The 26326-nt window shown below is 36.2% G+C and overlaps 1 protein-coding gene across 6 annotated transcripts in view; it reads right to left on the bottom strand.

The window, feature by feature from the left end:
• TASP1 (taspase 1) overlaps positions 1-26326 on the bottom strand; it is a 279334-nt gene that overhangs the window by 10512 nt on the left and 242496 nt on the right. For all 6 annotated transcript variants that reach the window (XM_037022455.2, XM_037022456.2, XM_037022459.2 and 3 more), the window contains one exon: positions 20432-20505. In XM_037022455.2, coding sequence (XP_036878350.1) covers positions 20432-20505 — 74 coding nt within the window. Of the gene's footprint in view, positions 1-20431; positions 20506-26326 lie in introns of those variants that run through there.

The raw sequence follows: 26326 nt of genomic DNA on the forward strand, positions 1-26326 counted from the left end.
TGAACCTGCTCATATAGTCCAGAATAATGTGCCTATTTTATAGAATGAAAACAGATTTAACTACAGGTCAAAAAGATCTGGGTCCTCACTTCCTAAGTCTCTGTGATACAGGGCAAACCAATGAGTCTCAGAGCTGTAAAGTGAGGAATTTGGGAGAGATGGTCTCTAGCGTAGCCTCTCAAAGTTTTAACATCTCTGAGACTGCCTTCATTTAGCTCTTGTATACATTGTTAATGAATGTAAAACAAGTATTTTACTTCTATTCCACCACTGTCTTAAAGTAATAAATAGGCCAGAGCAATTTGAAGATGTAATTCCTAAGTTCAACCTAGCAAGTCAAAAATATCAACAGAATGAGGAATTAATGCCATATGTTAGTCATTTTACGGTATGTCACTCCTGCCTCGTTTTCCACATTTAAAACACGGACGCCATAAAAGATCCAATGGCAAATGTGGACAAAACACAAAGACAGCATTATGGTAAGTTTCATTGTTAGTACTGAAACAAGGCTACATAAAGGGAAAAGTCCTATTGTTCTCACACATAAATATCATGTCCACAGAGCCTTAAAATAAGACTAAAATGCTGTCTGATGAGAACAGCATGTTGTTCCAGTCTCACGGCAACTTTTGTTACTTCTTCTACCATGCAAACAACACCACACTTCACAGGCAACATTAGATGAGACTCCCCTCCTATTTTTAGCTTAAAGGCCCCATGACAGCATCCACATAAACATGGCCAGCCTCACAGTACCTATCACATCACCGCTCACACAGAGAATTATCATGAATATACCATTTTGTTAACGGTGATAAAAGCTCCCTGCTATTTAGCAAGTATTTATCCTGCACTTATGAGGGAACAGAAGAATGAAACACACATGGATCGTGCTCTGAAGGCAATTATGTCTTTGTGGGATGTGGAATCTAGTTCCTTGTGAAATCTTAATAAAAATACTAAGCATATTTGCATAATGTTTTAGTTTCCTCAGTGCTTTTGCATTGGTGAGATCTCAAAATACCTTGTCAGGTACAAAGATGTATATATGATATCTATTTTTCACGTGAAAAAAAAAAACAAGACTTCCGATAGTTATGTGGTTTGCTTATGGTCACAGAGGAAGTGGAGGAACTGAGACTGGAATGAAAGACTTTGGACTCCAAATTGAGGGCTCTCTTTACTCCCACAAAGCCTGACCACGTAAGATCCTAAATCCAGCTCTTTTAAGAGACACACCTTTCCCTGCAGGAGGCTTATGACTACATAGTCTTTCAGGGTGAAATAGGGCTTGCTCAGAAAAGCTCCTGCCACAACTTTTACCAATAAGTTTTAGGATGATTCTGGGATTTGGAGAACCAGGTTTGAGCCTTAACTCAGCTGCTGACAAACCGGATAGTCCCTGGCCTGGGAATTCAGTCTCTCTGGGCTTTAGCATCTTTGAAGGAAAAAATGAAAACTTCAACTTAATTATATGCAGAATTCTTTCTGATTCTATCATTGTACTACACATAGAAAGGCTCTATAAATATTGTTTGAATTTTTTCCCCCCAAAAAACCCATGTCTGCATTTTCCTAAAGTTCAGGTTATAGATTTTTAGCCCTTCTAAGAACTAATTAAAATCCCAACTGGCCCTAGGATTTTGTATCACCGTCTCTTTAGACCCAGCCTAGCATTAACAGTGGTGTTCCTACAGGGTAGTTTTAGGACCTCCTACTGAAACCCACTATATCAGAGTATCTGGACTTGCACCCCCACCCCCCTACCTTTACCCCCATCTCTGTAAGAACAAAGCCTGTCCCTAGGCTACCTCTTAGATAAGCAGGCAGGCGTGCAGGGAGAAAGATCATATATGTCACACAAACTATATAGAAATCTGTATCTGATAACATAATGTTAGTGGTGCATACTGAGATTGTAGAGACCTTTTATACTCTTTACTATAAATTTCAACATTTTCTTCATTTTTTTCCAAATATTTTCAGTGGAACATGTACTATTTTTAAATTAAAATTTGCTTTAAAAAAAGAATAAAATCAATATATGCCATTCCATACAATCACAATTGTGTTAAAAAAAATTCAGTTATAAAAACAGAAGGAAATATACCAAACTGTTAACAATAGTTACTGTGGGACAGCTTGCTGCATTCCAAAAGGATTTGTCCAAGGCCGGGATTGAAATCTTTTTCTTCCTGTCATTTACCTATATTTTCTTAACTATGTAGCAGGTGATTTAGTGAGTGTTTAATGAAGTGACATAATCTATTGAGACATGAATCTAATCTATGTCCTCTTACTGTTCTAGACCCATTTTGGAAGGTGTGACTGTGGCCCTACCCTACTCCCTAGCATTGCTAAAAAAGAATTAACAAATTAACAGTAACGTCCACCCAGGACCAGGCAACAGCATCTGGTCAAGTGGATCACCCTCCTGAAACGCCATCCCTTGGTCTCCAGGACACCACACTCACCTGGTTCTCCTCAGCTCCTATGGTCACAGCTTCTCCATCTCCCCATCAGGTTCCTCCTCAGGCCCCCAAATAACATACACTTGGGAATCCCCCAGGTTTCAGGCCTCTTCTGTCTGTGTTCATTCCCTTGGTGACCTCAACCAGTCTTGCATTTTTAAAAAGCATTTATATGCTGAGATTCCTAAAAATACACTTCCAGCTTAGGCCTCCCCTCATAATGTAGTGGTGAGAAGCTTGGGCTCTAGGGTTCAGACCATCTGGCCTAATTCTTAGCTCCACCTGTTTGGAACCATGTGGCCTTAGATAGGTAACTTAATATCTCAGATATGCCTTCTCTGAGGCGCAAATGGTGGCAGGAGGCACTGAGCTCAGAGGGCAGAATCTAGCTGAGCGCTGTAGACTAAGGTGCTGGCGGTTCACCCTCATTCTGTAAGAGGGGCTCTGGGCCCCCATTTCCTCAGGAAAGGCAGCCCAGTGGCTTCTTAGAGAACCTGATAGGGAAGGCTCAACATTCTGGTGATTTGTACTGGGTGAAAATCCAAAACGTCAGTTACAACCTTCTCCTTGGTAAGCTGCCAGATAACACTGTGTTTTACTAGAGCTTGAAGAGAGCATCTTGTAGTTGAGAAGAAATGAAAGGCTAATGTTTAAACTATCATAGAGAGTGAAACTACTATTTGTGTAATGGACTATTTCCTGAGAATTTCAGTTGATCTGTCAGTGAAGAATTTGGGAGCGGTAAAAATAAAAACTACCAATAAACCCTAAGTTCTCTTTGTCAAAACCATCTGCTTCCTGCTGTCTGATTGATCTGACCCATGAAAAGCCAAGGAACTATTAAGGTGTGGAGACCTAGATAGCAGCAGTTCCCAGCTGACTTCTGCTGGGTCCTGGGAGACACTCTGAAGAAGGAGCACAGAGCGACATCAGGGAAAGGCTGCAGCTGTACAGCTCCTCCCCAGGCCAGGTAGGGGAGAGCTGGCCAGGCACGTGAACACACAACAGTTCAGATAGCCTTCTGGGAGGGAGCAAAATACATGACCTAAAATATGCCATTTTGGTACATGTATTACTTTAAGCTGAAGGCAATGAAAACTCAGCACACCAACTCAGGAAAACTTTTACCTCTTCCTTAGAAGAATTTACCTAAAAGAATTTAGATAGAGAGCCTGGCCCAAGAAGAGAGCTGTTAGCAGAGATAACTTTTTATCGGTCAGATGTACCTGCAGGGTAGGGCAAACATCTAATTACCAAACATCTGCTCTTCTTATTGTCCTGTGAATTACCCTCCTCCCCTTAGAAGCACCTGGCCCCTATCCCATTCCTTTGCTAAGGATGGTATATAAGCCTCAACTGACTGACTTGGCTGCCTTGGGCTTCACATTTTTTATGGTGCTGCTCCTGTATATATGTATTCAATTTGTTTTTCTCCTGTTAATCTGTCATAGGGCAATTTAATTAATAAATAAACAAGCCAAAGAACCTAGGAGGGTAGAGGAAATATTTTTCCTCCTCTACTTTTCCAATGAAGTAACCTGTGCAACTCCTTCAGCCAGTCATCCTAAATGTCAACAAATGCCTTCCTCTAATTTCAGCTGCACCCAAAACAAACTACAATAAAGAATGTGCTGAATCTTACTAAGCTGATGGACAGTGACTGCAGTGGGGTGGGTGGGAGGTGGACTTGATAATGTTGCAACTACAATGTTGCTCATGTGAAACCTTCATAAGATTGTATACCAATGATACCTTAATTAAAAATGAATAAAAATGTAAAAAAAGAATGTGCTGAAACTTCCCTTTTTTATACTCTGATACTGAGACCTCAGTTTCCTTTGCTAGCCCTTCTTCACCTCCCAAACCACTAAATGTTGGGGCATCCACGACTCAACAGACCACGTTTCCTCCACTCACTTTATAGAAAAATATCTGTGAAATGCTTTGGACATAAAGTGAAGCATCTAGGTGCATTGGAAAAAGAGAGAATAATAATTACTCTCCAGACCTACGTCTTCCTTCAGCTACCACTCTATTCTTTTCTTCCATTATAATAAAGTTTCCTTAAGAGACCTGTCTATACTTGTTACCTCAAATTCTTTCCTTCCATTTTTTCTGTAAACTTGCTCCATTCAGGTTTTGGCCTTGGTGGCCACTGCACCGAAATAGCCCTCACCGAGGTAGGCAGGGACTTCCAATGCTAAGTCCAATGGTCCATCGTCAGACCTCATTGCATGGGACCAGACTGTAGTACCTGATGAAGCTGATCATCCTCTTCTCCTTGAAATACTTCCTTTTCTTGGTTTGTAAGACACCACACTCACCTGTTTCCCCACCAACCACAATGGCCATTTCCTAGTCTCCTCTGCTGGTTCCTCATCATCTCTCCAGATTACATATAAACACACGAGGTCCTCAAGACTCTTCTGTTTGTGTCCCCTCCCTTGATGATTTCATCCAGCCTTACAGTTTTAAAAAGCATTTATGTGCTGATTCCCAAATATACATCCCTAGCTTATTCCTCTCTCCTGATACATTTATCCAATTACCTACGGTATCTCCATTTGATGCCTAATAGGCCTTTCAGAATTAACATGTCCAACACTGAGCTCTTTCTACTTCCCTCAAGCCTTCTTCCTCCCCACTCACCTTATTCCTCACCCCAGTAAATGGCAACTGCATTCTTCCAACTTTTCAGGCCAAAATCTAAGGAGTCATTATTGCCGTCTCTATTTCCTTCATACTTCTATCCAATCCATCAGCACATCCTGTTGGTTCTATCTTAAAACATATAAGGAAGTCAACTGATATCACCACCTGTACAGCTCACGCTCTAGTCCAAGTCATTATCATCACTCAGCAGCTGGAGTCTACTCTTAAAATGTAAGGCCATCCATCACTCCTCTGTTTCCATCTCAGAGGAAATGCCCAAATCCTGACAATGACCAGTAAGAATCTGTGTGATTTGGTCCCCTGTTACTTACCTTGGCCCACTAAGCCTGGCCTCACTTTCCCTCCAAGGCACAAGGAACACTTCTACCTGAGGGCCTTTGCACTTGCTGCTCCTGTGCCTGGGATGTTCTTACCTTGCTCCCATAAACCTTCCAACACTTCATTCAATGTCACCTTCTCAGTGAGACCCACCTCAATTAGAACGTGGTACTTCCTGAAACCCTCCCCAGCTTCACATTTCTTTTTTAGTATTCCTCACAGACATAGTATATGCCTTACTTATTTCACTATTTTCCCAACGCGCATGTAAACCCACAAGTACAGGGGTTCTTGGCTTCTTTGTTCACTATTATGTAACAATACATTATAGGCAATAAGCAGTATTTGTTTAATAAATAATTCATTTTTTAAAATAAGCTGCTCTGTTTTACCAAAATTCTACTCCCAGATAAACTGAGTTTCTTAAATAACTAAAGCATCAAAGCCAAAGAATTAAGGTTTCCATAGATGAAACAAATATAATATTTATATCAACTAAACTTTAATTGAAAAAAAAGAAAACCCCAAACAATTAAGGCTTCCTTCCCACTCAGTCAGTCACTGTAAAAAAAATCTCCGATTAGCTCTAATACTGGTTATCTGAGGTTAAGAAGAAATGCACTTTTGTCATCTTTGATGGTGAAAATTTTATAAATTGTATTTACTTAATTTTCTGCCCCAGATACGGCCTACTAGCAAAAACATAAATAGCTAGATTCAGGAACTTGCCATATCTAAGAGGTCATCATATTAAAGACCAGGTCTTTGGAAGCGTGCAGGAATTTGGGATGAAAGTATATTTTGTTCAGGGCCTATAAGTGCTTATTACTGACTGACTATTAAGAGCTTATTTTGCCAAGATCTTCTATTTGTGTCCTAAAAATTCACATCATAAACATATTTAATGGAGCAGTATAATTGGTAGGTTCTAACAGCTCAAAATTTTATCATAATACCCATAAGAGCTATGAGTGGGAGACAGAGGATTATTGAATTTTTGTCTGTCACAGAAGACACATTTATACTAACATTAATTTTCTGTTTCAAGTAAAGAAAAATCTGTTTCCAAGTACTTTGAGCATCTCTAATAGCAAAGTGTTTCTAAATTAAGTTTCTTATTACCCCTTCAACACTGTAGCAGTGTAGTCCAAACATGTATAGGGTACTGATGACAGCCCAAGAACATAAAACTAAATTGTCAGTACCTACCACTTATAGCACCCAGAAATATCTGAAAGGAATGTAAATAGAGAGCGTAGCTCAGCCATATCCAAATGTCTCAACTAGTTATTATGAAAATATTAAGTTTTCACCGATTTACAGCACTGCTTTCCTTATAGGACATAAAAGTCATACACTGTAACCATCATAAAAGCGCTTTAATCCTTGTGATTAGACAGAATGAGCACTCCAAGATGAAGGCTTTAAAACAAGACAGAAGCTATAGTTTTGAATGAATGGTACAGGAATGAAAATGTATTCTAGCAGATTTAGCTTAGGTTCAAGTCTGCAACATAGGTCAGTCTCAAATGCTGTGAGTTAACAGGCCAGATGCAAGACTGTCAAAGTGTAAAGGGAGGTCCCACCTGGCAGGAGTACAAGTCCAGGGTAATAGGGTGCCTACCACTGGCTTCCAACCAATCGCTTCCATACAGGAAGTAGGCCCTACTGTTGCCAAATCTTCTGCTCTTACAGGATAAAACAAATCAGGAAGAAAGTTTGTACTTTTATATAAAATTTAAACTGTCTAAAATTTACATTAAAATTTTATATAAAGTTTGTACTCTGTGTACATTTATAAAATTTTATGTGAAAAAAAAATTTTTCTTTTAAAGCAGATCTGCTGATGAATCTAGCTTTCAATCTCAAATCTGGAGGTCCTTGGGAGGAGGGACAGTGAGGATAAAATGCTGTGTCCAAAGAGCCATCTGGGCTCAACCTTGACATGGAGTTACTCACTAAAGATGTATCTGTGGAAAGCCTGCATGGGCTCAGCCCTGTGTGGCTCTTACCATCTCCAAACATTGCGTGCCTGGTAAATTCAGCTCCTATCACTTATTTATTTAATAAAATAATGTTAAGAGAAGTTATTTGAAATCAATGGGCACTCCTGGATATTTACAATCATAGAAACCAATACTTTGTTTTGAATTAGGAAGTTAACGTGAAATAAGAATGACAAAGATTATGGCCTTTTTTGTTTTGAGACTGAAAAAAAAACCAAGAAAATATTTCTTTCACCATTTGCCCACTGCTTTCCAACCAAAATAAAGAAAACACCATTCTGTAATCATTGCTTACTCACTGTGGGTAATAAGGTCAATCATTCTCAAGACACTTGTCTCAATTACATGCCATGGTTATGTCCTGTGGGAAAACAGCAGGCCCATGTCTCATTGGGAAGGTACATATTTGCCTAAAATGTTGGAGACTACAAGGTAACCAGAAGGTAATTTAACTAATATCGACTTCATACTTGATGTGAACTATGTAGACTGATGACTCTATGCAGAGGTAGAGAAATTAATGTTTTCATTATTTTTCATGTTGCTATAATAAAAAGATTTATTCACTTCATCTCAACATAGAGTGTCCACAAGTCCAAGTAATAGACATATTTATCTTTGCAAAGATCTATCCCTAAGCCATGATTAAACTGAGATTTCTCTGGATAAATACGGTTAATACCTCTGAGATTTGTGCTCTTGCCAACATGGTGAATTCTTTCTTTGTGTTTATTCTATTTATTGCTTTGGAGCAATGTCAGATGAATCATTTAGAAGAAATTGAGGGCTTAAGACTAATTAGGCAAAAATAATATTACTAACTATTCTTAGAAATAAACTTGAGGCTGAAGAAACTTGTCACAAAGTTTATTCAGTCTTCTACAATCTTCTCCTATTTGTCTAAAGGACTTTCTAAATAGACCCAATGGGATACTTCTGGCAGTCCTGAGTATGGAAAAGAAATGCAATTTTCTATATTTGAAATTATGGGCAAGCTTAAAAGGTACAAGTAAAATCACTGATTAGCCACTTTTCCTAGTGTTCTGTATGTGCCCTTGCCAAGTTTAGTGGTCTGGGGTGTTACCTTAGTTCACACCTTGGTGGTGGCGCCTCATCTACCATGCTGAGGCAGGTGACTTCCCGGTAAGGATCATGCTCTTTCAGTTATTGGGTTGTATAGGGACCAGATTATGAAAAGCAGTTAAAATTTTGGTTTAGGCTAAGGCAACCTGCATCTAGGTGATTCTTCATAAATCTAAAATACAGTCTAATAAATAAATATGGTCTAATAAATCCATCCAGTGACTAAATGTCACTAGCCACTTTCAGTGAACTCTAAAGGAATTTATTGTCTATATACCCATAGGTTTCCACTGTCTATTTCTAGTAGAACCTAAAAAGACAGCTTGTATGTTCAAGGTTCACACAGTAGAAATTCAACAGTTGCTAATAAGCAATACTTTTCCTCTATAAAAGAAAAAAAATTATTTCGGGAAGGTGAGCTTGACAAGGAAGTCTAGGGTCAGAGTTGTAACCTGCTACAGGTTATAAAGCAGGGGCTCCAGTATCAAAACCCAAGTCTGCCTAACTCCAAAGTTCATTCTTTTAATAATTACACCACACTACCTTTCTACAGAAGTTCCTGCTAATACTTTCTTTTGACTTTTAAAAAACAGAACTTTGACTTAGATAAAATAAAATGCATAGATGTTAAGTAAAGGGTTTGATGACTTTTGACCACTTGTATACCCATGAAACCAAATTTCCATATAGAACATTATTTCTATTACACCCCAAATTTCCTCATGACCCTTTATTGAAGCAATCACTTTCAGATTTCCATCAGTTCCTGAGTTTTGCCAGTTCCTGAAGTTTGTATAAGTGGAATAATTCACCAAGCAATCTTTTGTGTGTGGCTTTGTTCACTTAGTGTAATGTTTTAAGTTTGGGTTTTCTTTTTTAAAGGTAAAGAAAATAATTTATTTAGGTTTGTGAAACTTTACTTTCACAATGATATAAACCCTTGGCACAGGAAGACCTCATTGAGGTTTTACATATTGCTTTAACTAGATAAATATCTAAGTTGATATTATGAAGCTTTTAAACAATTTAAAAAGCTAATGCTCAACAAGATTTGAATACATAATCACAATCCAAGCGGTAAAATGAACCAAAGAGTATGACTTTTTAATCTCTCTCAAAACATAATAAATTATAATTCCTAGTCAAATATTTATTCCTATGCTATATTTACTTGGACCTCTGAATTTATTTTCCATTTTATATTCTCTGATGTTATCTCTGAATATAGATTACAAGTAATCTTTTGCATTATCTCCCCAGTCTCAATCACAAAGTCACCTAATTTTACCTTGGTTATGCTGTTACATAATAAGTAAGTGGTTATGTAAGATAACTGTGGTTATCTAGAGAGTTGAAGTAGTTATCTTAGCAGGTGAGCTCAAATAACCTTGTGAATGAAAAAGAGGATTAAGAATAAACAGTGGGGTAATTACTTCACTGATTTTCATCCAGTTTCAGAAAAATCAATGCCCTAAAGCAGCAGTTCTGCCTACCCAGATGGAAAGAAAAGTGATACAGTGGGAAACCTATGATAGGTCACTAGACATTGTATACCTTTAGCAGTTCAACACTGGGGTAATAAATCATCAAGGATAAATTAATAGGTTAATATTTTTTAAAGTATATTTTCCTCAGTATGAATTACGTAATTAGGTAAGTTTGTAAAGAAACTAATCAAGATACATAAATTAGAAGATACAGTGTCCATCTTTAATTTTCTTTTTTTTACAGACTGTTTTATTAAAGTTGTCGAACGTACACTTTCTCATTTGTCATTCTCAAAGTCCCTTATTGAAAAGACAACTCTTTTATCTGATGACAAACAAGAGCTACATTGTCAGTGATTTTTCTGGACCTCCATTCAATTTCTTCTTGAGACATAAGTTTTCAACTGTATTTCTGAGGCAATGTTTTTATAGATTCTGCAATGTCTGGTGGACTCTGCTACAGCAAATATGTGATTTAACTCCCTTAGAATGCCACAAAATCTGCAGAAGAGGGAGATGGTATTCCTGCTGATCTCGAAGCTTCCAATATATTGGTTTTAGTATTGTCTCTCTGCTCAGAAAATATGCCTTGATTACGGTACCTTATATACTGAGTCTCAAAATCAGGTAAGTCCTCTAACTTTGATCTGTTCTAAAATTGATTTTTGCAACTCTGAACTCTAGGTCCTTTGAATTTCCATAAAAATTGTGAAATCAGCTTGTCAAATTCATAGAAAAAGTGACTGCTGGAATTTTGATTGGGATTGCTTTGAATCTATGGGTGACTTTGGAAAAGAGTGGCTATCTTAACACTAGTTTTCCAGTCCCTGGACATGGCCAATTTCTCCATTTATTTGGATTTTCTCTTCTCTCAACCAAGTTTTATAGGTTTAAGAAAACAGGTCTTACACATCATTTGTTAGAATCATTCTATGTCATCTGAAAATAGTTTTAATTTCTTCTTTTTTCCTTGCTTAATTGTACTAGTAAGGAATTCCAGTAAAATGCTGAATAGAAATAATGAGAGCAGATCTCCTTTTTGCCTGTTCTCAATGTTACAAAGAAAGTATTCCATGTTATACCAATCAGTGTGATTTTAACTGTAGGATTTTGGTAGATGTCCTTTGTCAGATTGAGGTATTTACCAGATTTATGATATTTCAAGGATCTTATCATGAATGGAAGTTGAAATGAGCATAGATATTGAGATAATTATATGGTTTTTCTCCCTTATTTTGGTAACATGGTAAATTATATTGGTTGATATTTTTAACAGATTTACTGATGTTAATCATATACCGTAACATTCAACCTTTAGATAACTGTTCAGTGTAGTACTTTCAGTATATTCACATACTTTTTCAACTCCAATTCCAGAGTATTTTCAACACCTTAAAAAGAAACACTCTACCCATTATACTCACCACCCCAACTCTCCTCCCTCCAGCCCTTGATAAGCACTGATCTACACTCTGTCTCTACAGATTTGACTATTCTGGACATTTCACATAAATGGAATTATACAAATAGATGACCCTTTATGTTGGGCTTCTTTCATGTAGCATTATGTTTTCAAGGCTCATCCAGACACTTTGTATGTATCAGCACTTTGTTCCTTTTTGTGGCTGTATGACTATATCACATTTTATTTCTCCATTCATTGGTTGATGGCCATGTGTTTCTACTTTTTTGCTATTATGAAAAATACTGCTAGAAACATCTGTGCACAAGTTTTTGTGTGCATCTCTTTTCAATTCTCTTAGGTATATACATACCAAGGAGTGAGTTTGCTGGGTTATATGACAACTCTAGGTTTAATTTTTTAAGTAACTGCTGAATTATTTTCCAAAGTGGCTGTACCATTTTACATTCCCACTAGCAATCTATATGAAAGTTACATATATTGCCGACACTTGTTTATCATTTTGATTATAGACAACTTAGTGGATGTGAAGTGGTATATAACAGTTTTTGATTTGCATTTCCCTAATGACCTGATGCTGAGCATCTTTTTATGTACTAATTGGCTATTTGTATATCTTCTTTGCAGAAATGTCTATTCAAATCTCTTGCCCATTTTGTAGTTTTATTGTTGAATTTAAAGAGTTCTTTCTATATTTTGAATATAAATTCCTTACCAAATATATGATTTGAAAATATTTTTCCCTATTCTGTAGGTTGTTTTCACTTTGACATTTTTGATTGTGTCCTTTAAAGCACAAAAGTTATTAATCTTGGTGATGTCCTATTAATATATTTTTTCTTCTGTTACTTGTGCTTTTGGGGGTCACAGCTAAGAAATCATTGCTTAGTTCAAAGTCATTAAGATTTATTCCTGATTTCTTCTAAGAAATTTATAGTTTCAGCTCTTACATTTTGTTCTCTGATCCATTCTAAATTAATTTTTATATATGGTGTGAAGGAAGGGTCCAGCTTCATTCTTTTGCATATGGATATATGTATGTCTCAAGATCACATGTTGACATTGATTTATTTTTAAATGTTAGTTCAACTGTACATTCCTGGGAAAACCTTTCCTTGGTGTGTATGTCTGTGTGTGTGTGTGTGTGTGTGTGTGTGTATGTGCATTTGTAATATTGCTAGATTTTTTACCTTAAATTAGTAATTAACTTATTGAGAACTCCTGAACCTATGTTTGAGAGATTTTGGTCTGTAGTTCTACTTGCTTGTAACATCTTTGTCAAATTTTGATACTCACCTCGTAAAATATGTTGGAGAGCATTCCCTCTGCCGTTTTTCTGAAAGAACTGGTTTAAGATTGTATTTCTTCTTCCATAAATGTCTGATATAACACACCAGTAAAGCCATCTGGGCATGAAGTTTTCTTTGTGAAAAGATTTGGTTATAAATACAATTTCTCAAATATGTACATGGTTATTACAATTTTCTGTGTTACATTTTCTAAGTTGGGTTTTTTCAAGGAATTTATGCATTTCATCCAAGTTGCTGAGTTTACTATAATAAAGTTGTTCATCATATCAACTTATCATCCATTTAATATCTATAGGAGCTGTGGTCCTGCACTGATGTTCCCTTTTCATTCTTGATATTGGTAATTTGTATTTTTTCTCTTTCTTTCCTGACCATTCTTTCTAAGGTCATATCAATTTTAAAAATATTTTCAAAAAACAAAATTTTGGCTCTGTTATTTTTCTATTTTTCTAGTTTTTTCTTTATTTCCAGTGTTATTGCTTTTACTTTTATCTTGATTATTTTGAATTTCTTCTTCCTAAAGCCTAAGATGGAAGTTTAGCTCATTTATTTTAAACCTTTTCTACTATAAGCATTTAAGGATATACTTTTCCTTTTAATGTTTTCATTGCATCCTATAAACTCTGACACATTATTTTCATTATCATTCAATTTGAAATAATTTATAATTCCTCATGGTGATATATAATACTCTTTGAGAATTTGAAAAGAATAACTTGTTGAGTATAATGTATTACAAATATCACTTAGATCAAGTTGGATCATGGTGTTGTTCATATACTTAACTAATTTTTATTTTACTTACTAATTATTGGGAGAGGGATGTTAAGATTTCCAGCTATGATTATAGATTTGTTATACCTCCCTACAGTTCTCTCAGTTTGCTTCTTTTATGTTACTAGCACATACACATTTAGAATTTTATGTCTTCTTGATGAATTGACTCCAATATCATTATGAAATATCCTGCTTTATCTCATGTTTCCTATGTCTGACATTAACATAGCCAAAGCAGATTTCTAATGCTTAGTGTTTGCATGATAAATACTTTTTCCACACTTTCACTATCAATTTTGTCTGAGTCTATATTTAATGTGAATTTCTTATAAACACCAATATATTTGGCCCTTCTGGGGTTTTTTTCAGTCTGAAAATCTTTGCCTTTTAAATGGAGTGTTTAGTTTATTCACATTTAATGTAATATTGATATGGTTAAGTTTTCTATTTGTCTCATATATTCCTTGTTTTTTCTGTTCCTCTTTTTCTATTTTTCAGTTACCTGAGTATTTTGCAGTACTTTCTTTTATGTCTTGTCCTGATTCTTTTAGTTCTAACTTTTTTGTTATGTTTAAATTTGTTACTCTAGAGATTAGATAAGCATCCTTAATTTAGCAAAACTATATTTAAACATGAACATACTATCTCATAAACAATGTAAGAAACTTAAAGCTATGTAATTCTAAATGCATATGTTTTAGACCATTTGATGTTTTAGACCATTCTACAGGTCACAGTCACTCTCTTCAGTTTCTTAAATTCACTTTCCTCTTTGTACTTAAATTTGGATAATTTCTATTGACTGGTTCTAAAGTTCAGTAATCATATTTTCCACACCACCCTCCTGTTAAGCCCATCTTTGTTTCTGATACTGTGCTTTTCAGTTACATGATTTTCATTTTGTTGTTTCTTTTTATAATACTCATTATTATTATTCTATCTGCTAATTCCAACATTGGGTCACCTGTGAGTGAGCATCTATTGATTAATTTTTTTCTTAGGTACAAATCCCATTTTTTTGCTTTTTCAGAGGACTCTTAACTCTTATTGCATGACTAACACTACCTATAAAAGAACAGTGAATTATATCTTAAATGAATAGTATTTGCCCTAAGAAAATGGCACTCTAGGTTCAGACTCTGAGTCAATATAATCTCTAGGTGAGCTGGTTCTGGACTTTGTGGTAGTTTTAGACTCAGTTCACTATCAGTTAATATTTTGAGGTGTGGATCAGGAATTTCTCTTATAAAAATATGTGGGATCTGAGCCCTGGTGAGATTTTGGAGACTTCTTGTTGTCTTATAATCCACCTGTGAACATTCTAATTATGGGAGAATTCTCTTTGTTTGTAGCCTAGTCTCCAGATTTCTGGGTTGCTTAGGTATTCTCTTAACTCCTGATAACCTCCCAGATTTCTGCACCATGACATATTTCTTCACCCTGTTGCCCTGGCACCAGACTTCAGTAGTACATGGCCTTGATCTTGATGAAGGTCCTGTACAACTTGGCCGGGTTGGGGTGGGAGGTGAGGGAGGTTTCTTCTTATTTCTTTTGCTTTATCCCAACCTTCTCTTGCAACTGCCTTGTACTTGATCAGGAGATGTCTCTCTGCTCTTCTGCTTTGCCTCCAGTCTTTCTTTGGCCATTGCCAACACTTTGTGAAAATCCTAGGCATCTTAATGAATCATTCTCAGTTCTTTGCCCTGCTCCAGGCCTTTTGTTTGCTATGTGGTGAAGGATTCAGACAGGACTGGTGGTGGGTGCAAGACTCACCCTGTGACTGGGGCCTCTCAGGATCTTAATCTGTCACATCAGCTCACATGTGGTCAAAATAGTTCATTAAAAGTTTGGCTCATTTCTCTTTATATTTTTCTATGTCAGTTTTACTCTTCCTGCCGCTGCTCTGCCAGGAATGAGCAGTCAAAAGAGTTTTCTCTTCTTGTCTCTTTATGGGATGTAGTTTGTTTAGGTTTTCCTGTTATAATCAGGCTTTTGGATGATTTTTTAATCTATGATTTTATAGTTTATCCAGTTCTTTCTCATTTTTGGGAGTAGTCGCAACAGTCTCTAGTGAGTTTCTTCATCCTAATTGAAAGTGGCAATCTCTTTTCCACTTCTCTGATAACTTCTTCAGTATAATTCATGTTTTATATTTCAGTCCTCCACGTATGGCTTTATTTGAAAACTATGTTAAGCCTAACAAAAAGCTCTCAGAAATCTCACCTGTGTTATCCCTTCTAAACAGACATTTATTGAGATATATTTTAAGGCCCAGAAACTATTTTCATAAAAAACAAACACGGTAGATACTACATGGGATAGTAAAAATTCTACTAAAAATTGAATAGCAAGGTATCTACTTATGCAATCTAGAATGTAGAATTCAGAATTTTTCAGATTGAAAGTAAGTATCTAGGAGTAAAGGGCCATAATATATACAATATCCACAGTATATACAATATATCCATAATCTATCAAGGACTTAATGGGGTCCAGTCATCTGTATTCAAACACATAAGACTTTGCTTCCTTATTCCTATCATACCTTACCCCAGGAAATACTTAATGCATAGTAAGGTGTTCTTATTCTCATTTTACAGATGATGCTTCTGAGATCCAGGGGGCAGAGTGCCCACCAAGTCTCTCAGTACACAGGAGTGTAGGGAGACCCCAGGCGCCACTGTCCTGGTCCTCCTAAACCATTCTAATAGTTGTTCATTTTAACTGCAAGGCCCAAAGGACTAGCTAATTGTGCCATAATATGCAAGGGTGACTTTTTTTAAAACTTTCTATTTAAAAATAATTTCAAAATCACAGAGTAGTTCAAGGAACACTCATACATCTTTCACCCAAGTTCAGCTACTGTTAATATTTTGCTCCATTTGCTTTGTAATTTGCTATCTAGCCACATATATTTTTTGAATCACTGATAAGTTACTGTATATATCATGGCCCTTTACCCCTAGATGTTTTACTTTATCTTCCTAAGAGTAAGGATATTTCCTTATGTACCACAGTACAGTTACAACAAATACATTTAACAACGATACACACTTTTTACTGTCCACATTCTAATTTTGCAAACTGACCTAACAGTGAGTTTATAGCATTATTTCCCCTTCCATAGAGGATCCAGTCTAGGATGAGATATTACACTTAGTTGCCATGACTCTTTAGGATGGTTTGATCTGGAATATTTCCACAGCCTTGGTCTTTTATGACATTGATACTTTTTAAGAATATAATTCCTTTTTTCTTTATTCATAGAATATTCCTCATTTTAGATTTGTTGGTGTTTCCTTGTGTCTGATATTGCCTTGTGATTAGATTCAGGTTATGTGCTTCCAGGTGGAATACTACAAACGTCATGGCTTTCTCAGGTTATCACATCCAGAAGCATTATGTCCATCTGCCCCTACTGATGACATTAATTTGATCACACAGTCGAGTTGTTGTCTGATTTCTTCATTATACACTTATAATTTTTCCCTACAACTAGGAAGAAATCTGTGGGGAAACACATTAAGACAACAAGATAACCTGCTTCTCCTCATGGATGAATTTTTATAACAGTATTTACATTGTTATAAAAAATGATCTCTACATAGGAAAAGAAACTGAGGTTCTACTTATTACACTTGAGTAACTTCCAGTCAGTTTTAACATCTGTTTTTATTATATTAATCCATGCACACTTGGTGTTTATTAAAAACTATTCACTAACTGCTATCTGGGTAGGATATGGACAATTCAATTTTTAAATCTAAGTGGTATCAATGAACTAATTTTGGTTCATAATTAGAAATCTCTTTAACTTATGCTACAGAAGGTTTAGGAATTAAATTAAATGATATAATTGAAGGAATACTCTATTAAAAAAGAGATGAAAAGAAAGAAACTTGTGAAAGAACCCATCTCTATTTGTTCAAATTACATATGGATTCTGGTTACAATAATATTGATTATTATCCAGCCTGTTTTAAGCAGTATGTTTTTTTTTTTTGAGAGGGTATCTCTCATATTTATTGATCAAATGGTTGTTAACAACAATAAAATTCTGTATAGGGGACTCAATGCTCAATGTACAATCATTAATCCACCCCAAGCCTAATTCTCAACAGTCTTCAATCTTCTGAAGCATAACGAACAAGTTCTTACATGGTGAAAAAGTTCTTACATAGTGAATAAGTTCTTACATGTTGAACAGTACAAGGGCAGTCATCACAGAAACTTTCAGTTTTGATCACACATTATGAACTATAAACAATCAGGTCAAATGTGAATATGCGTTTGATTTTTATACTTGATTTATATGTGAATCCCACATTTCTCCCTTATTATTATTATTATTATTATTATTATTATTTTAAATAAAATGCTGAAGTGGTAGGTAGAAAAGCAGTATGTTTTTAAAGTGAGCTTTATTTCAAGTCCTAAGCTGGATTAAATATAATTAACTCATATAAAATGTTCAAATGGTCAGGTGGCTTTAGTTTCTGAGTTTGGTAACAAAGCAATTTTTGGAAAGCAGGGCAAATAAAAAACTTAAATAGTTTTTAAATTTAAAAAAAGTTTGTTTTAGTTTTTAAAGATGCCTCTTTTCTCATTTTGCTACCATGGTTCTCAACATTATATAACAGCATGTTTCACATATCAATCTTATTGAACAGGTATGCCACTAATTCAACAATTCTTTCACAGAAATCAGGAAACTAGGGCATTGGCCAAAGGCATACTCTCTTAAAAACAGTACAAATTTTGCTATAGCCCCCTTTCTCTTTTAAGCCCAGCTTCTCATCTATAACTTTATCCCACTTGCAATACAATAAAATTCCACCCTGCATGACAGAAGGTTTTTTGATCAGTAGAATTCAGCAGCCAAAGCATTAGTGTTTTGGTTTCTGGCTGGGGTGTGTGTGTATGAGTGTGTGTGCTTTCTGGAAAGCATTTGTAGCTACAGGCTCAAAGGAGGAAGAAAGGGAGAGGGATTAACTCTCTGTAAGGAAGGTCAAAAACATAATTTACAAGTGAGGCAAGAGTAGCAGCTGTATCTGTTGGCCCAATCAAGACTACCAGCTGGAGAATTTACCAGCAGTATGAAAACCACGTCCACCAGATGTCAAGCAATGTACTAGAGACCAAACATCTTTGGGCTCATTGTAGGGCTCTCTACTCTCTTTGCTGCCCATATTTCATGTTAAACAGTAAGGTGTCTTCCACAGGCCACCAGCAGGGATAAGAACATTTCCGTACAAAAGACTTAATAACATGACCATACCCCACCAGACTCCACCTCATACATGTTCTTTTGTTAAAAAGCAATTTTAGCTCAGAGTCAACATGTAAGGGATGAGAGAAACCTAAAATGGCTACAATCCATTCTTGTGCAAGGATTCTTGCAGCTTATCAGGCTTATTTTATATTTGGGAACCATTTTGTCACTGGGAAGAAAAGAATGTTCTGAAAATATTTATTTGAATAAGCATTCTTTCCACTCACTCTTTAAACCTATGCTGCTCAGTTTGGTAGCCACTCACTTGTCTATCTAAATTTAAAGTAAGTAAAATTTAAAATTCTGATCCTTGGGCATAGCAGCCACATTTCAAGTGCTCAAAAGCCACATGTGGCTAGTGGCTATCCTATAGGACAACACAATATAAACAGAAAAAATTTCCATCATCATAGAAAATTCTATTAGATTGTTACTCTATACCCACGAATCACCTTCAAAAAGGGCAATTATAATTCCCTTCTCCACGTGCTACAAACAAAGAAATCTTATGCATTCTCTTGTGAAATAAGTCTACTAATACAACATGAGAATTGTATTAGATCAGGGTGAGACAAAGGGGAGGCAGAGCTCTGGAATATTTTCACAAATGAAGCCAGTTTGATGAAATGCTGTTGTACAGTGTATTCTCAGAAGCCTAGTGATGCTACAGGCTGGCTAGATAATACACAGAGGACAGTCTGAATGGGCAGTGATATGACAAATAAGCAATCAAGTATTCTTTCTTACATGTATCCTTGTTTTATTAATCAAGCAATCTGTATTAGTTCATATCAGAAGTTTCCTTTTATTTCCAAATGTGCAAAAGAAATCATGTCCTTTAAAAAAGAGGTTGCCCCACTTTACAGCTTTGCATTTGGGGTATTTTAATGCAAATAAACATCATATGCCACAGCTGTTTCTAGAAATTTTATGAACAAGAAGAACATGAAGCCAATATAAAATCAAATCCACAATTATGTTTCTTACTCGCAGGCTCCCCCATCATGATAGCAGGGAAGCCAAGCAACTCAGAGGTGCTGTGTGGATGTCTGAGGCTGTTGTGACTGTGGGGCATATGCACACAGGCACGTGGCACACAGAACACAGACCTATGAGCCCGCCCATGAGGACACCATGGCACGCCAAAGCACACCAGCCCAAGAGGCATGGCGTTATTTGCAAGCACGTCAGCCACTCTGCCTTCATGTGCAGGATGCTGTCCAGGTTGTCGACTTTCTCTGCCTTGGTTTCCTTTATGTATCCCAACACTCTGCAAAATCACTCAGCCCTATCAGCCCAGCAGCTTCTCTCCCATTGTTTTTCTTCCCAATCCCCGGTTTATTCCTTCCCAATTGTTCACAATGGATGAAGAACAACAAGATGGGAAGGGGAAGGGTTTTTCCTATTCTCCGTTGTTCAGTCATCAAAAGCAAAAGAGAACTGCTGTTTTTCCCTGGGATCACTGATTGTTCTTAATCAGATTCTTATAAAGATCATAGAGCTAGTGCCCAAGATAGGCTGAACAAAGTCATTTGTATCAACTTGGCCAGGTAGAGGTTCATGCAGTGCTACAAGATTTTCAGATTAGGCTCCAGTTTTCCCACTTACTTTGGCTTTCCCATCCTGGGCTGACATATATCCAACACACATGCTCTCTGTCGTATGGCTCCACAGAAATTCCACTGCCATGGAAGAGAACACAAAGAAGCACATTCAGATCACAGATGGAAAATAAATCTTTGCTTTTTAATAGACCAGTTAAAGATAGCTTTATATTTAACACACTCAGTTCCCTACTTTCCATTTGCTCCTTCATAAATGTCAAGATGATTTAGTACTCAAAACTGTGTAATGCCATTTACTATGAAATGAAAAATGTATTTCTTCCCTGTCGAAACTTATGATTATTACATGTAAAATAAATGCTCTTCTGTTTGAAACTTGTAACATTAAACACACACACATGCATGCACCCACGCTCCTACATACAGTACACAATGATTTAGTAAATGTAATATTCCATAACATAGTTTCTTTTAAACGGCCCCCCTGACCCCATCCCACCTCTGAGCTTGGTTTCTAAATACTACTCTCCATGAAAAGGAACCAGGATTCCTTGGAGAATGTTGATTCCAGGCCTGGAGTAGAGAAAATATAAAATGAGTCTTAAACACGTTGTTGCTCCAGAAAGTAAAGAAGTACTCAAAGAATGATGAGGACTTATCAAAGGGACCCAGGGGTCATCATGAAAGGGCACCCACTGGCCAAATCTGTGCCACTTTAAGTACCAAAATAAATAATGAGAGTAATGAATTATCACCACTGAATAAAATAAGAACAATGAGCCCATACTATGGCAAGCAAATAAATGAATAAACAAACGGAGGAGAAGAAAATACTTGTACTTGTAGTAGAATCCCACCAAACAAAGATAGAAGAAATAATAGAGTTAGAAAACCATCAGGACTGCTCAACCCAGTGGGTGGAAATCTGAAGAGGAACAGACTATTTACATAGTTTCAAAGTCTCTCTCCACAAAATTCTTGTTAAATGTAAAGGTGGAAAATGTGAGTTCACTGTGGAGGGACCTAATACACTCTCCCCTTAATCAAATGATCAAAGCGAACATCACCAGTTAAGGGACAAATCAACACTGTGCACCTCTTGATAAGTTGCTCTGAGATATACCACCACTTCTGCGGTGTTCGTGCCAAAATGCAGAACCAGAACTGCACGAGGAACCACACAAATGACACAGGAACACTACTAAATAGCTGGTTTGAACTCTTCAAAAATGTCATAGTCAAAAAATGTAAAGAAAAGTTGAGAAACTGTTTTCATTTACAGTAAACATGACAACTAAATGAAATGTGTCAACTTGGCCTGAACCCTGGACTAAGGTGAGGAATGTTTAAGGGACATTATTGAGGCAATAGATGAAGCTTGACAAGGGACTCAGTATTACATTCAAGTGTATTAATATTAAATTTTATGATTTTCATAACTGTACTATGCTTATGTAGAAGAATGGCCGTGCTCTTAAGAAATACACACTGAAGTATTAGGAGTAAAGATGCCTGAAATCTCCATCTTGCTCTCAAGTAGTTCAGGGAAAAAAATGTACATATTTAAGTGCGCGTGTGTGTGTATGTGTGTGTGTGTGTGTACAGGGAAGAAAGAGGGAAGGACAGAGTGAGGACGGAAAAGCAAATGGGGGAAAATAAAAACCATGGTTGGATCAGGGCAAAGGACTCATGGGTGTCTCTCATACTATTCTTGCAACTTCTCTGTAAGGTTGAAATTAAATATGAGTAAAAAGATACAAAAGGGAAAATTCACAAACATACTTTCAAAATTTTAAGTTTCTTTAAAAGGCATTTTTTAAAGTTTTGATGTACTTCTCCAAGAAAAATTTTTAAAGTCCCTGATAATAAAACTGCATTGCTCAACACTAAACCCTCTGGGGCCCAGGCCATCGGTCTGTTTATATCTCCAAGCTAATTAAGCCTGAAGACAAGTGTTTGAGTTGAGACACAACTGTGGGATAAGTGATCCTAGACTCTGAAGGTTTTGCCAGACATGTGGGAAAGAAAGAAGCAGTAATGAGCAGAATTGAGTTCCTCAGATACGTGGCTCATTCTTTCGTCATTAATTAGTTACCAAACCTGCCAACCTGCCCAGCAGACGCCCTGTGAAGAGTGCAGGAAAAGTGTGTCACGCAAGGAAGCAAGTCCTCTTCACCAGATGTTTTTTCTTCCTCACACATCTGCTTTGAACTTCAAAAATTCTGAAGTCCAGAGCAAGGTCTGGGATATGCTAACTGCCTAATAGAGCAAAGGCACTTAAGTCTTAACTGAATTTCCCTAGGGTAGTGACACAGCAACTGGATGTCAGTGCAAAGTTAAGGCATTTCTAAAATTGTAACTTTGTATTGCCCCAAATGCTAAGGCAGCAACTGCTCATGAATTAGCCAAGAAAAATACATGGAAAGAGAGTCAATCTAATCATGAAAGTGAAGGATAAGAACATGCATTTTTTTTAAGACACAAGTTTGAGGACTTTAAACCTTAATTGTTTTCTGAAAATGTAGCCTGATTTAAGAAATGGTAATACATAAAAATATTAGACTTATAAAACAGTATAAATTGAGTACACTGAGTGACTTCATTAGATAATTGTTTTTATATTGAAGGTTTTCAATGAAGTTTTCAGATGTGCCTTATGAATTCTTATAGAAAGCAACTCAGTGTCTAGAAATGCACTCTTCACTCTTTCTTAACAAACCTTTATCACAAAAAAGGGTGTGTGTACCTTGTATTGACACAATTCAAATCGAAATACAGTGTTCAGTACTAGCTCAGGCTAGCTTGAGAAACTCAACAGGAATTGCTTACAAGTTAAATTATAGAAGGCTTTTGAAAACAAACCCTATTTTTATTTAAGTGTATATAATTTACAAATTATTTCTTGGTGGAAGGCTTCAGGGAAGCAAAAGGAGAAACACTGAGAATCTGTTATATGCCAGGCACTGTTTTTCATAATAGAACTCATAAAAGCCTGGATGGGGAGCCTGAGGCTCAGAGAAGGTAAATAACATGGCTTAGATCATTTTTGTAGCTGCACAAATTAGAATTCAAACTGGACTTTCAGATTCCAAAACTTGTAGTCTTTCATTGTTCTATTACTCTGAAATTTATTCAGCTTGGAAAGAAGAGTTTATAATTAATGTTATATATTAAAAGGATTAAGTTCCTTATAAACACCAAAGGACCACAAAACATCAAACACAAATACAACTCTTATACAACTCTTAAGGAAAGCTTTTAAAACTGTAACAAAACCCAGAGGCCATAAAAGACAAGATCAATACATTTGACTACATTAAAAAATCTTCTTTTGCCATGTGGGGATAAAAAGTCAAGAGATGAATGACAAACTAGGGAAAATATTTGCAGTTCATAGCATAGAAAAGGGACTAATTTTCCTAATATAAAGATCTGCTATAAATCAGTAAGAAAAATTCAAAAGGAAAAAGAGAAAACAAAATGGATATTAATAAAAAGGAATATGAATGGCTCTAAAACATGATAAGATGCTCTATATTTCTCATACTAAAAGAAATGCAAATGAAAACCCCAAGACACCATTTAATTATCAGGTTATCAGATAATTAAAAAGTATGAAACAACATTATGTTAGCTGGGGGTGGAGAAAAGTACACTCTTGTATAATGAAGGTGGGAGTGTGGCCATTTGGCAATTTATCCTTGTAATTTGGGGTAAATGTGTTCTGTAAAGTCACCATGAATACTGAATTAGCAAATACTGAGCCACTGCTCCTAGGGGAAACACAGGGTTAATTATCACAAGCCTCTGGATACAACATTTTCCATCAATATGTAACCTTATTTTATGTGTGTTTCTGTTTAAACACATCTTATTTAATATATATTTCTTATAATTAATTATATGCAGTCTGTTTTTATAATAAAACATTAGTCAAGAAGAGTTTAACATTTTCCTGACCCTAGATAACCTGCCCATGAATTTGACTTTCAGCCCCACAACACTGTCCCCTGTGCTCTTTTGATTGGTTGTTATCTCATAAGTCCACAAGTTTAGCTATTTCTTCAGCTTTTCTGTGGCTTCATTATACACTGTAGATGTTTCTTTAGCCATTTCCCTACACACAGAGCAGTAAAAATTCCTCTTCCATTTTCTGGATGTGCTGTATTATTGATTCATTAATTCTGAACTCATGGCCCACAATATTGTAACTATGGCCTGAATGAAACTTATCCAACACGCCCATTTTCTCTACAAGACACCACGACCTCCTTGCACTCAGGAACTCCAGACAGCACTTCAGCACTGTGCTGAGGGGCCATTTGAAACACTGAAATCATCACCAAAAGGCACCAAAATGTGAAAAATGAGGCACTTAACACACCACAAAATGAACAATGGCTTACGTTCGGAGAGCTGAGACAAGAAAGCACAGCATCACCTTGCTCACTTCAACTGGGAATGTGCATGTCAGGCAACTCAGCTTCCTTACCACTCAGAGGCGCATGCCTGCAGATGAATGACTGCAAAGGTGCTGGGAGGACTGGTTTTGAGATTACAAATAAAAATGAACAAATTCGGAAGCTGCAAATAATGAGGAATGACGTGCCCTTTGACCTAGTAATTGTGCTTCTACATATTTATTTTACAGGTATGACTTCTTATGTGTGAAATAACATCTTCACAAAGATAATCACTGAAGTAGTTTTAATTAGGAAGAAACTGGAAATAGCTTAATGCCTTCTGATGGGAGTATATATGAAAAACTACAGTACTCTATCCAGTGGAATACTACACAACAATTAAAAACAAGGGAGGAAGCCCCACTTAGGTGATATGCCACCATCTACACTGTCTTCAAACTTTTTGACCAGGAATGACAGTGAAACAAAATTTAAAAGGCCCATACATTGTCACTTGGTACACACATTTCTTTATAAATGAAATTTCACAAAGTAATACCCTTCTACTTGTAATGTACTCGTTTATTCTGTTGGGTTCTTTATATTCTGCGCATTGCATTTAAAAGATTCTGCTTGTGACTCACTAAATTGACTTTAGACCTTATTAATATGACATGCTTCAGGTTGAAAAAACACTGATTCACAAGATAATATAGTTTATCTAAAATAAAAGGCAAAGTAGAGAATGATATATAGAGATGGTGCTGCCATTTTTGTGAAAGAAAATAAAAGTCCACCATGGATGAACATATTTGTAAATACAAGGTCTCTGGAAGAGTCCCTTAGGAATTGGCAACAGCAGTGGCTACTGTAGAAAGAACTGGCTGATCAGGAGAACTGAGTGGAGGGCAACCTATTTTCCACCATATATCCCTTCTTCAAACTTTTGAATTTTGTCCTGTTTTATTTATTTCCTATTTTTTTTTAATGTCCTTAGGAATCTCAATTGCCCTGTCAATCTATATTACCTATGAAGAATTAATTTCTTTCTTGTTTAGACTATGACATTCAGAACTACTGCAATTTGATATAAGGAGATGCTAGCATATATTTTTTATTGCCCTTCATGAGAATCCTTTATTATGATGTGAAACTGACCTAATGTTTTGAAATTGTTTCATGTCTTGTGACTACCTAAAGTACGACCAGATTTTATAAAGGGCCATGAATAACTGACATAAATTTATACTGGGCACATATATTTAGAGCAAAACCTGTTATGTTCAAAGAGCAGTCAAAACAAAAGAAAAATTTATTTCCATTAGAAATTTTTAAGTGCCAAAATCAGTATAAGTTTTTTAAAATGAGTAAAAAACATTTATTTGTCTCAAGGGAAGTTTATCTCACAAAAAAAAACTTTCAAAACTGTCTAATTAAGTCCTGATTCATCATTAAAACCCAGCAAAGAATAGTATAAAATGTGCTCAAATACAGAGAGGAAAAATTAATAGTTTAGTAAAAGAGTAGATTTCTCA

Source organism: Manis javanica, chromosome 5 (assembly GCF_040802235.1).
Source record: "Manis javanica isolate MJ-LG chromosome 5, MJ_LKY, whole genome shotgun sequence".
Classification (NCBI taxonomy): Eukaryota; Metazoa; Chordata; class Mammalia; order Pholidota; family Manidae; genus Manis; species Manis javanica.